This window comes from Mustela nivalis (genome assembly GCF_964662115.1).
Source record: "Mustela nivalis genome assembly, chromosome: 11".
In the NCBI taxonomy this organism is placed as follows: Eukaryota; Metazoa; Chordata; class Mammalia; order Carnivora; family Mustelidae; genus Mustela; species Mustela nivalis.
This window is the reverse complement of record NC_139030.1, coordinates 76,425,486-76,438,668: the sequence shown is the minus strand read 5'-3', so window position 1 is coordinate 76,438,668 and position 13,183 is coordinate 76,425,486. Positions and strand designations below refer to the sequence as shown.

General features: G+C 41.1%; 1 protein-coding gene across 2 annotated transcripts in view; it reads right to left on the bottom strand.

Moving 5' to 3' along the window:
• Nucleotides 1-9,183: 9,183 nt before the first annotated feature.
• SLC16A14 (solute carrier family 16 member 14) overlaps nucleotides 9,184-13,183 on the bottom strand; it is a 30,766-nt gene continuing 26,766 nt past the window's right edge. The window contains exons 5-6 of one of the 2 annotated variants that reach the window (XM_082690381.1): nucleotides 11,617-11,681; nucleotides 9,184-9,530 (exon numbers count right to left, since the gene is read on the bottom strand). In XM_082690381.1, coding sequence (XP_082546507.1) covers nucleotides 9,474-9,530; nucleotides 11,617-11,681 — 122 coding nt within the window. In that variant the 3' untranslated portion in view covers nucleotides 9,184-9,473. Of the gene's footprint in view, nucleotides 11,682-13,183 lie in introns of both variants that reach the window. The other variant, XM_082690380.1, reaches the window with a different exon arrangement.

Sequence of the window (13,183 nt, the reverse complement as noted above, 5' to 3'; positions counted from 1 at the left end):
TAATTTGAAGTCTGGAATTGTGGTACCTCTATTTTTGTTTTTCTTTTTCAAGACTGCTTTGGCTAGGGTCATCTGGGTGGCTCAGTCGATGAAGCACCTGTCTTTGGCTCGGGTCATGATCTCGGAATCCTGGGATCGAGCCCTGTGTGAGGCTCCCTGTTCAGCAGGGAGCCTGGTTCTCCGTCTGCCTCTCTGCCTGCTTGTGCACTTTCTCTCTTTTTGTCAAATAAGTAAATAAAATCTTAAAAAAAAAAAAGATTGCTTAGGCTATTTGGGGCCTTCTGTGGTTCCATATAAATTTTAGGATTACTTGTTCTAGTTCTGTGAAAAATGCTGTTGGTATTTTGATAAGGATTGCTTTCAATCTCTAGATATCTTTGGATAGTATAGACTTTTAAAAAATATTCAATTAGCCAACATATAATACATATACAATTAGCCAATATATAATACATCATTTGTTTTTGATGTAGTGTTCAGTGATTCATTAGTTGCATTTAATGAGCAGTGGTTAGGGTTCATCACCACACGTGCCCTCCTTAATACCTATCACCCTATTACCTCCCTATTACCCCATCCCACCACCTCCCTTCTGTAACCTTCAGTTTGTGGCCCTGAGTTTATTTCCTGGAGTCCAGAGTCTTTCATGGTTTTCTCCCTCTCTGATTTCTTTCCATTTGGTTTTCCCCCTCTTCCCCTGTGGTCCTCTGCTCTATTCCTTATGTTCCACATATGAGTGAAACCGTATGACAGTTGTCCTTCTCTGAGTGGCTTATTTCACATAACATAATTCCCTCCAGTTCCATCCATGTCAGTGCAAATGGTGAGTCTTCATCCTTTCTGATCCTTGAGTTATATTCCATTGAATATATGGACCACATCTTCTTTATCCATTCATCTGTTGAACGGCATCTCGATTCCTTCCACAGTTTGGCTATTGTGGACATTGTTGCTCTAAACTACACTGTTGCTATGAACTGGCCAGACTTATCCAAAAGAGAGAGAGAGAGAGAGAGGGAGAGAGAGAAGGGGAGAGAAAGGACCCAAGTTAATAAATTCGTAAATGAAAGGGCAGAAATCACGACCAATACTAAAAGAAATAGAGACAATTATTAGAACTTATTACCAATAGCTGTGTGCCAACAAACAAGCGATCTGGAAGAAATGGGTGCATTCTTGGACACTTATAAACTACCAAGACAGAAACAGGAAGAAATAGACATCTAAACAGACCAATAGCCAGCAAGGAAATTGAAACAGTGTTCAAAACCCTCCCATAAAACAAGAGTCTGGGGCCAGATGGCTTCCCAAGAGAATTCTACCAAACATACATTTATTCATTCATTTATTTATTTATTTTTAAAGGATTTTATTTATTTATTTGACAGACAAGTAGGCAAAGAAGCAGGCAGAGAGAGAGGAGGAAGCAGGCTCCCTGCTGAGCAGAGAGCCCAATGCGGGGCTCGATCCCAGGACCCTGGGATCATGACCTGAGCTGAAAGCAGAGGCTTTAACCCATGAGCCACCCAGGTGCCCCTATTTATTTTTTTTTAAATCTTATTTATTTATTGACACGGAGAGAACACAAGCAGAGGAAGCAGCAGGCAGAGGGAGAGGGAGAAGCAGGCTCCCCACTGAGCAAGGAGCCCCATGTGGGACTTGATCCCAGGACCTTGAGCCAAAGGCAGATGCTTAACTGACTGAGCCACCCAGGCGCCCCTCTACCAAACATTTAAAAAAGTCATACCTATTCTACCCAAACTTTTCCAAAAGATAGAAAGAAAACTTCAAGACTTGTTCTATGAGGCCAGCATTACCTTGATCCCCAAACCAGACAAAGACCTTATCAAATAGTATAAACATTTTAACAATATTTGTTCTTCTTGTGCATGAGCATGGAATGTCTTTCCATTTGTGTCATCTTCAATTTCTTTCATCATTGTTTTATAATTTTCAGAGTACAGGTTTTTCAACTCTTGGTTAAATTTATTCCTAGATATTTTATTATTTTTGGTGCAATTATAAACAAGATTGTTTCCTTAATTTCTCTCTCTGCCACTTTATTTTTGGTGTTTGGAAATGTAATGGATTTCTGTGCACTGATTTTGTTATCCTGCAACTTTACTGAATTCATTTATCAGGTCTAGTAGTTTTTTGGTGGAGTCTCTAGGGTTTTCTATATATAGTGTCATGTCATTTGCAAATAAAGTTTTACTTCTTCCTTACCAAGTTGGATGCTTTTTATTTCTTTTTGTTGTCTGATTGCTTTGGCTAGGACTTCTGGTACTATGTTGAATAAAAGTGGTGAGAGTGGACATCCTTGTCTTATTCCTGACCTTAGGGGAAAAGCTCTCAGTTTCTCCCCATTGAGTATGACATTAGCTGTGAGTTTTTCATATATGGGCTTTATAATGTTGAGCTATGTTCCCTCTACGCCTACTTTGTTGAGGGGTTTTATCATGAATAGGTGTTGTACTTTGTCAAGTGCATTTCTTCTTCTTCTTCTTTTTTATCCATTGAAATGATCATATAATTTTTATCTTTTCTCTTGTTGATGCAATGTACCACACTGACTAATTTGCAAATGTCAAACCACCCTTGCATCCCGGGAATAAATCCTTCTTGATTGTGGTGAATGATTTTTTTAACATATTATAGGATTTGGTTTGCCAGGTTCTTGATGAATTAAATTATTGCCCCCCCCCCCATAAATAAGTATTTAAGTTCATTTAATAATAAGGAGTTAATTGTTTTTCCAAACCCTCACACACTTTTCAGGAAAACTAAGTAAGAGATTGAGTGGATGGTTGAATATGGTTCACTGGGACTTTCAGACTCAGTCCCTTCTTCTGCCACTTCCTCCACTTAGGAACCAGCCCCTCTCAAAGACTCTTATCTTTTTCTACTTCATCTGACTATGGAAAGGGCTCCCGGCAGCAGCTCTTCCTGCCCACGGGTCCTGTCCCCGTGCTTTAATAAACCACCATTTTGCACCAAAGATGTCTCAAGAATTCTTTCTTGGTCATCGGCTCCAGACCTCAGCCCACCAAACCTCACCTAGGTTCTAGAACTTCATCATATGGCGCCCGAACGTGGGGCTGTGAGTCTTTACATTTGGACTCTGAGCTTCGGTGCAAAATTGGTGAGTACTTTCTTTCCATTTACTCTGATTTCAGGGGCTTTTCAAGGAGTATGGTCTTATTGGAACACTTGCATGTCAGTTGCTCAGGCTGTAATCCTCTAGCCCGTGGCTACTCTATGGGGAGGAGAGCGTCTGCCTTTTGGCTGTAAGCTAGTACCCTGGCCGGAATGGCAATAAGACCCAGAAACTTGATGGCCTCTCTTTGTTCCTGTTCTTATAGAAAGTTGTCTCTCTTGGGCACGGGACAGCCAACTAAGTCACCAGGACGGCTGCCAATCTTAAGACTCCCGTGTGAGGTTTCCTCCTGATTGATCTAATGTGATCCCCTCCACATGCCCTGTCTAGCCACTTCTGGCCGCGAGACCTCCACTGGGAGCCGGCCGAAACCAGTACCCGATTGAATTAAAACGCAACCGGGGACCGTTTCCTAGGGAAGTTGGCTGTAAGGACCACATGTGTTGGAATGTCGCATAGACCATGATGGATTTCAATCTTCCCCTCTGCCTCTGCCTGCCGCTCTGTCTGCCTGTGCGCTCTCGCTCTCTCTCTGGCAAATAAATAAATAAAATCTTAAAAAAAAAAAAAAAAAAAAGAAAGGGCTCCCAGTGCCCGTTTGAGACCCTCAATGCAACCCTCCCTTCTTCCTTGTTGGAGGTCCATAGAGTTAATCTCTGGCACCTTTAATGCTTTTCCAGGGATCTCTGCCTTTTTCCTTTCCTGGGTGACTAATGTGCTGCTTCCTAGCCTTCTAATTCAGCATCAGCATTCTCTCCTCACTTCTCTATTTGTGGACATTTTGACTTTGGAGACCTCCGGCCCCCGGAAGCCACACTCGCACGTGACCAGCATGGCTGGCTCTTTCGTACCCTTCCCATCTGAGATTTCTGGGGGGAGGCTAGGCTCCTTTTGGAGGGAAGTCTCCTTATCCGCCCCTTGTTGCAAGCATTTGCGACTCTGCTCTCTGCTCTAACCTGGGGCTCTGCAGACCGTGTCTTCCCGCTTCCGGCAGTAGCCCTTCACTGGCTGTACTTGGCAGCCCACGCTCTCCGGTCTCTGTGATCAGCGACACCCTCGATGACACCTGACGGTCCTCCCCCTCCACCTTCAGTGCCTGCTGGGCTGGCAGACAACTTCCTCTTCCCTGCGGCAGAGCACAGAGCATCTGCTCAGAACCTGCTCAGATGAGCCTTGGTGCACCACAGAATCCGGCCAAGTTCATCTGGCTTCCCGCCATCCCCTTAACAGCCCACTTATTGTCTCATCCATTTCCTGGACTCCTCACAGTGGATCTTCAAAACTTGCCTCCCACTTTGCAGAAATTAAGTTATCAGCGTAAACTTCACAGCTGCTTTTCTCTCCGTCTTTAAATAAATCTCCCTATCCTCGGCCCTGCCTTCTCTTCTTTCTACCTTCAGAGGTAGGTGATACTTTATTTCCCACGCTCTCTACCTCCCATCTGCAGGGACCATGGTCCTTCCCGTCTCCTTGTTCTCCTGCAGCTTCAGGCTCTCCTCTTTGCCCATCCGTTTTCTTTCCTTATCTGCATCCATCGCTCCTTGAAAGAAACTTCATTTCATCCTACTGTCCTTAAGTGCCATCCTGTTTCTCTCCTTGGCAGCTGCCAAAACTCTTTACTTCTTCATTCACCACCACCGCCCCTCCATCCCGACTCCCACTCTGTCCTCTGGTCTTCCTGCCTCCGTCAATCTTCTGAAGCTAATACCTTAACTGCTACCCTGTTTCTCCTTGTTAATTCATTTCCAAACACTGTTACTGTATTCATTACTTGCACCAAGCCCTGGACTCCACACTGGGGATGCTCATGGCAACAGAACCCAGCTCGACCTGCCAGCACGTTCACAGGCAGTAAATGTACAGCTTTTTTCTCCTGTAATGTCCAAGGTTCTCGAGTAGTGGGCTTGCTTCCTAGCTCTCTACACCTATCCTCCCACCCCTAAACGTCCTGCAGGTGTGCTTCTACTTACCTCCATGCTAGGTCTTCAGGCCTGTGTGGTGTGGTGCTGCCAGAGAGAGAGGCTGCTGGAGCTCATGCTCACCACCACCAAACACAGCACCACAAGAGGGCTTTTGCCAGGTGCTTCTCAGGCTCCTGCTTTGTGCCCAGTGGGAGACACTGGGCCGAGGGCTTGGGGACACCTTGAAGATGGACCAGGGCCCTGTTGTAACAGAGCTTGCCTGGTGATGGCAGTGGAGGAGTGTACCAAGGGTTGGAGGGTAATAGCTTAAAAATCCCCCTTTGTAGATTCTGATATGCTCCGCAGGGAGATGGGCGTATTCTCTGCTCCATTCTGTTCTTCTGGAACACGGGCTTCCGGTAGGAAGGACACTCGAGACCCACTGCCTGACAGCCAGCCTTGCCTCCTACTTTGCAGAGGCTGAGCTTAACAGTGTGAACTTCACAGCTTCTTTTATTAGCTTGTCTGTCAAGGTCTTGTCCCACCCTTAACCATCACTTCAGACAACTGTTGAACTTGAACTCTTCCTGGGCTTTCGTGATTCATGTTTCTGCTCATGTCCCCATCACAGTGCCAGCCCCCTGACCAAATCGTGCCCAGCCTTCACGGCCACGTCAACCTCCAGTGATCCTCTCCTTCAGATTCCTCTAGCATAGCAGTTCTCAAAGTGTGCTGTTGGCCCTCTTAGGGCGTCCCTGTTACACTTTTGGCAGTTTGTGAGGCCAAAATATTTTCATAATGATCCTAAGACGTTATTGGCCTTTTCCTCTCGTTCTTTCACAAGTGAACAGTGGAATGTTTCAGAGGATCCATAACCTGTCGTGAGGTCAGTGCTCTGATGACTAGTGGAAAGTATGCTTGTTTATTTTTGTATTTTCTAGAATGTTCTTCAGGTTTAGGCTTAGGATATAAATACGATCAGTTTTCAGAGGCTGCCTCAATTCATTCTCAGTGCTTCTACTGTGCTCTTGCTAGCTGGCTTTGTTATACGTGCTGTAATTTATGCAACCTCATTATCATGGAATAAGCCATTTTGATATCCTTAAGTTTTCCTATGTGGAAACTCAAGCAAGAGGTAGGTATACTTTGTTGGCTTATTTTACAATATAACTTAAAAATATCCTTCTAGATGGTTTATACATTTTAAACTTAATATAAAAATCACGATTTTAGAATTTAATAGTCTTTTATTCTAAAACTTAAAAATTTACATATGTTTTTATTATATTAAGGATGGACCATTTGCTTAAAAAAAAGCACATTAGAGAGCTTGCTTTCCTAGCCCACAGCTGCACTGTCTAAACCTAAAGATGCTGAAAAAGAGGAAACTGAAATCTGCTAAAAAAAAAAAAAAAAAAAAAAAAAAAGCAGGAACATGAAAGAAAGAAAATCTTTCCCAAGATTTATCTCTTCCTCAGCTTTATGATGTTAAAATCCTACCTTTCTGGTGCCTCTTAAGTTGTGGCACCATTTTGAGAATAATAATGTAGAGTTTAAAGAAAAGGGAACTGAGTATTTTAAATGTAGATGTGATGAGTTCATTAAAAGCCCCAAATTGATCATTACAGCCTTTCAAGCGAGAAATGCAAAAGCCATTGAAGTACAGCTCAGGGAAGTGACTGCACCCAACTGGCGGGAGACAGACACAGGCGCCCGTTCGGCTGACGCTGCTGAATGCCTGCTGGATGGAGAGTCAGCAAAAGGAATCACAGCAGCACCACTTTCTAATGATACAGTAGCTTGTCATATTAAAGATTTCGCTGCAAACATGAAGGCTGAGTTAGTGTCTTCTCTGCAGTATTCTACTTTTGTCTCACACACGGACAAGTCAATAGAAGTGGCTAGACTCGCCGTCTTGCTTGTGCTCATCTAATATCAGCACCAGCTAATCTAAGAAATTCTTCTCTTTTAAAAAAAGATTTTTTTATTCATTAGAGAGAGAGCGAGAGAGAGAGAGAGAAAGTGCACAGGCAGGGGGAGGGAGAGGGAGAAGCAGACTCTCCACTGAGCAGGGAGTCTGAGGTGGGGCTCAATCCCAAGACCCTAAGATCATGACCTGATCGAAGGCAGATGCTTAACCAGCTGAGCCACCCAGGAGCCCTCCCTTGCCCCTCTGCTGCCCCACACCTCTGCATCGATCTTTTATGTGAATGCTTGGGGACAAACTGAAATGGCGTTGAAACATTCACAGTATTGAACTATTTTATTCACTCTCACGGCTGATCCCGGAGCAACTGTATGGATGTTTGCACTGATGGTGCAGAAGCATGGTGGGGGTGTCAAAGCACCTTAGCACAGGTCAAAGAAGGAACACCAAAATGTCCCGGAAGCCATTGTTATTTTTCACGGCCATGCGCTTGCAGTCAAATAATGGCCAGACTCACTTATCTTTGATGAAATCTTAAACATTATCACCTTTTCTTTATTAAGTCTTTCTTCGTGAGTCCACATCTTTTTAATATTCTGCGTGACAAAATGGGAAGTGGGCACAAAGCATAGTCGCTGCAAATCAAAGGCCAGGGTTGTCTTGGGGCAAAGAACTTCCATAACCAAGTGAAGTTCACTTGTGCCTTTTGCATGAAAAGCCATGTTTATATTTGGCAGACACATTATTGAAAATGTGGCTGTCACTTCAAGAAAAACAACTGTAGTATTTGTTGCCAATGATAATATTTAAGCTTTCCAAAGGAAATAAGAATTTGGGGTAATTTATATCAAGCTCCATGAGCTTGTCCACTTGCCAATTGATATAGATAGCATTTACATACCATGAAGTTCACCCTTTTAGAGCATATAATTCGGTGGTTTTTATAGATTCACAAAATTATGCAACAAGTATCTAGTTCCAGGACATTTTCATCAAACCAAAAGGATACCCCATTGGCAATGGCCACTAGCAGTCACGCTTCATTCCCCCTCTCCTCCCAGCCTCTGGCAACCACCAACATGCTTTGTCTTTATACATTTGTCTATTCTGGATGTTTCGTAGAAATGGAATCACACAAAGATCGCATGATTTTTAACCACATTGTATGAAATATAAAAACATCTGGAAGATCTTTAAGACTCAGTACACCAATATTTTCCTAATGACTAAAGCGCTGTTACCAAATCATAATTGGGCGAAAGATCCATCCAAAGTGCAAGGCAGATCAATGGCCTCTAAGTGAAGACTGTTCAAAGAGTTCATTGATACTATGTCAGATTCCACATTGCAACAGAACTTTAAGAAATACAAGTGTGTTGAGTTTTGGCTTGGTATAAAATAAAAAAAAAACCTACAATTCTCTGAAAAGACCATTAAAATACTCCTCCCCTTCCCACTATATATTGGTATAAGGCTGAACTTTTTTTCTTGCACGTCAATCAAAACCACATATCACAGCAGATTGAATGCAGAAGTGAAGATGAGAATCCAGCTCTCTTCTATGAAGTCAGATATTAAAGAAATTCACAAAAATGTAAAATAATGCCACTATTCTTTTTTAAAAGATTTTATTTATTTATGGTTGAGAGAGACGGAGAGCACACAAGCTGGGGGACAGGGCAGAGGGAGAAGCAGACTCCCTGCTGAGCAGGGAGCCAGACAGGGGACCCGACCCCAGAACCCTGAGATCATGACCTGAGCCGATGACTGATGCTTAACTGACTAAGCCACCCAGGTGCCCTAGATGGGTCCTTAAAAAAAAAATAGTTGCATAACTACCATATTTTATTTTATAGTTCCCCATTGTTGGACATTTAAATTGTTTCCAGTTTTTCTTTTTTAAATAACAAACAACAAATCTAAGAATCTTTGTTCATTTGTCTCTGTTTATATGTAGGGAAAAATTTTAGAAATGCAATTGCTGGATTAAAAGGTGTGTACATTTCAAATTTAATTGCTGCACTTAGCACTTCTAACAACCACCCTATGGGATCCTCTCCAGGTGGTTCTATGACCACATTTAGAGAAAAACTGTTCCAGCGGAAAGAACCACACAGATAAACATCAGTTATGTCTTAGGACTTTCCCCACTTAAAGCCAAGAAAATAGAGATTTTACAGAAAAACACACTGACCATCTTTAAAGAGGACAAAATTTATTTCATCATATGTAAATAAAAATGACTTAGATACGTGAGGGGAACACGATAAAGCACACAGGATAAATATACAACTAACCCTTAATAATATCGTCAAAGAACTGTAAAGAATAACATAGTTTAAACAGGAAGTATGCATATATTTGCTGTAATTCCTCAGAGCATTCTCTTTTATTCTGTTGTCAACATGAATACTGCAAGCAGGTTTTACTGTTTTTGTAAAATAGGAACTTCTGATTCGGCAGAAATCACTATTCCATCAATGCAGAGTCAATGAACACCTGTATAAATTGCAGATCTCACTTCGGTATAACGAAAGCCAGGGAACTAGAAAAAAAATTCCTGTTTAAGATGCACAGCCGGCAGCATGAACATCAGAATGCATTGACTAGAGCACCATTGAAAATACTTCATTTGGTGTTGTCTGAAAATGAAAGTCATGAAAGTCATGTAGTCAGTTTTAAAACACACGTGTTTTCTCAATCTCATTATCTGAGTTTACAGTAAATATATAGAGAGAGACAGCATTGTCGCAGGATTTAAGAGTACCTTTATCAAAATAGACAGCTGGATTCTTAAACAGCAGCCAAAGCTGTGATGATAACAAATAGATCATTGTGTTGAACCAAACAGAGGATGACATGCAATTTATTACCTATAATAATTTACAGGCGGTTCTTGAGTTATTAGAGGTAATATTGAGTGTGTACACGAATCATGCTTTTGTTTCTCCTTTCCATTAGCTGCCTTTTATTATTATTGGGATTTTGGTGGTCCCTTTGATTATACAAACCCTTCCCACTAGACATGAGAGCAGGAAATAATGGAGATGGAAGAAAAAGGAAGCTTGTCCCTGTAATTCCTTGTCAACAGCTCTAAAGCGTTCAGTGGAGGTTAAGTCTGAAACTGCTGGCTAAAACAAAGCTTGGGGTAACACTCTGTGATTCCAATTGTTAGGATTATTCTTGTCTCTAATTACCAAGGATAATTGAGAATGGTCTGTGCTCACTTTAGATAAATTTGACCCAAGACGTTGGCAATGATATGAAAGGATCTGTGTGTATGTGATGCGCAAATTGTGAGTAGAAATTGAAATAGTTCTAAAATGTGTGTAAACAAGTAAGGCAGCCAGAAATTTCCAAATGATTCTGGGGAAGAACATTCTGCAGTTTGGCTTAGAAAAATAGAGATCTCAGATAAAGGAAGAACATCATCTGATGTCACAGAGTACAGTTATGTTGTGTATGAAATGTGTCAAGAGACCAATTTTCAAAACTGTGTCGAGCTCAGACAAACGTATGGTCTATATGACAAGAGGCCCTGGAGAAGTGCTGTCAGTTACCACCTACTCCAGTGTTAGGTGCACAGAGGTCTAGACCAAGGGCATTCCATTTCTGACCCTCACGACTTGATAGTCTCACATTTTGGATCAGTAACACACTTCCAAGATGATTTAACTGCCAATATACAACCAGCAGTTTTGTCTCTGTTTTACTATGCAGGAGAAACTCAGAAAAAAATTGTGTAACCCCCGATTATGCTCATAAACGAAGAGCTTAATGATACAAATGAAAGTGCTTGACTCCTAGCCCTTGATTCAATGTTTGTGTGGAAAATATGACTTTTTGCTAAGGAAATTATTATTATTTATCTAGGTTTTGAATTAAGATTCAGTTTATAACTAATTAGTACTAAACTAGAATTGAGGACAGATGCTTTTCTTAGAGGAGGGTTGAAAAACTATACTCCCTAGCTGCAGAATTCTTTCATAAAAATATAAACTATGTTTCTTTCATTGTACTAAATGTATCACCTGTGAAATTAGAGCCTGCCTTTGCTTTTCCCTAGTAGATCAACAGCTCCCTGTAATAAGTTCTGAAGGCCAATCAGATTCTTGTGCTTGAAACCCATTTACCTGTAAGCTTTCCAGAAGCACTTAGAGAATTTATTTTCACTGTACAAAGAATAGATGAGTTGACAAGACTTTATTCCTTGTCTTTGTTTCAGAAGCTGTTTCTAAAAACCTTAGTCCCATTGGATGACGAGACAGAATAGATTTTGTAAGGGCTTTTCTACCAATTATTTAATAGGCCGTCTTGAAGGACGTTGTCATCTTTAAAATGTACGTCATCTTTCATCCCTTCCGACATTGTTTCTCCCCAAAAGGAAAGGCAGTGCTGCTTTCAAATGAAGTCCAAGGCATTTACAAATGACAGTGCCGACTACCAGACAGGCATTTCCCAACGATGTCATGGGCTCCTCACAGCAACCATGTGTGGTAGGCATGGGTCCCCCAAAGAAATCTTACAGGAAACAGAACATGACGCTACACATGTGCACCATCCATGTATTTTTTTCTGGATTGTTCTATCATTTGAATACACGGTTGAACGAGTAAAAAGAGTATCCCTACCATGTAAAGTAGGCCACAAATATAGAAGGAAAAATCATATTTTTCTGTGATGTCATAGATCCAGCCTGCAAAACAAAAAGGAATATATTCAGTGTAACCTAGTTGGTAAGAGTCAAGAACACAATTATTGTGACTATAAATATTTCTATAGGAATTTATTTCTATGTCATGTCATCCCCCAAATATATCAGTTTGCCATTTTTTAGCCCAGTCTACATAAGCCAGAGTTTCGCAGTGCCTGAGAATGGCAGGCATTTTTCTCCCAAGTTGCTAGAGTACCTTACAAAGTGCTTAAGGCAGGGAAAACAGGAGCTGGCTGACCCTTGGGAGGATCTGGTTGGCAGACTTCAGAGTCTCTCAGGCCGGCACAAAGCCAGCAGGGAAAAGTGAACCTAATGATTTTCTTTTTTCACAAATATAACCACAGATCTTTTCTCAAACCTTCAAAACTCATCTGAAGAAGTTTCTAGGGTATATCAAAAGAAGCTGAGTAGAAGACATTTGAACTTTCATTCCCTGTGGGATACTTGAGAGTAAACATCAGTTCTAGAAAGAATAAAATTTTCTATGTTTTACAAAATTCATATTTACAGCTATGAAACTTTTAATATTTCTATATACAAAGAAATTTACATTGTCAAGGATAGAGCCTTCAGTGCTGACTGAATGATCAGGTTCTAATACTATAATCTAAAACTTTCATATAATAATCTTATTAGGCACTCTGGAAAAAATGATTATATTTCATGGATTCCAAGATATCATGAATTGCATGATGCATCATTATCTTCTGTAGCAATAAGAAAAAGATGTCCTAAAAAAAAAAAAAAAAAGAAAAGAAAGAGATGTCCTTGTCAATGAAAATATGACTCCATGTTTTCCTGGGACTTTGTAAAATGCATTCCAATTTCAGAGATGTTAAAATGTGAAAGAAAAGCCTCAGAAACTATGAAATGTGATTAGGTTTCAGCGATTAAATCAAAGAATCAGTCACAGGTCAGAGTCCCTATGCAGCCAAACCATGTGAACTGAGAGGATTAAGCTATGCACAGGAATTTCATTTACGGTAAAAATGTAAATTTTGAACATTCACTTTTGTTCATATCAACAAGTATATTCATTAGCAAAGATACAAGGAAAATAGGAAGGATTTAAGGACCAAACGTTGCATTCCATGACCACTTTTCAAATAACATCTTTTAAAAAATATCCAACAGGCAAACGAACGCATAAATGCAACTCAACCTTCCCTTAGCAAATCGCTACAGGAAAGCCACTGCTTTTTGGTCTGACTTCCTGGCAATTGTGTGTCATCTTTGTTTTATTGGGTCTCGTGCATAATTAATGTGCCGGGGTGAGTCAAAGTAGTCATAAAGAAAAACACTGGACAGCCTGAAATATTTATATATTGTAACCACTCAAATCTGTAGACTCCAGATCTCCTTTAAAAGTTAACCAACTTTGGGCGCCTGGGTGGCTCAGTGGTTAAGCCGCTGCCTTCGGCTCAGGTCATGATCTCAGGGTCCTGGGATTGAGTCCCGCATCTGGCTCTCTGCTCAGCAGGGAG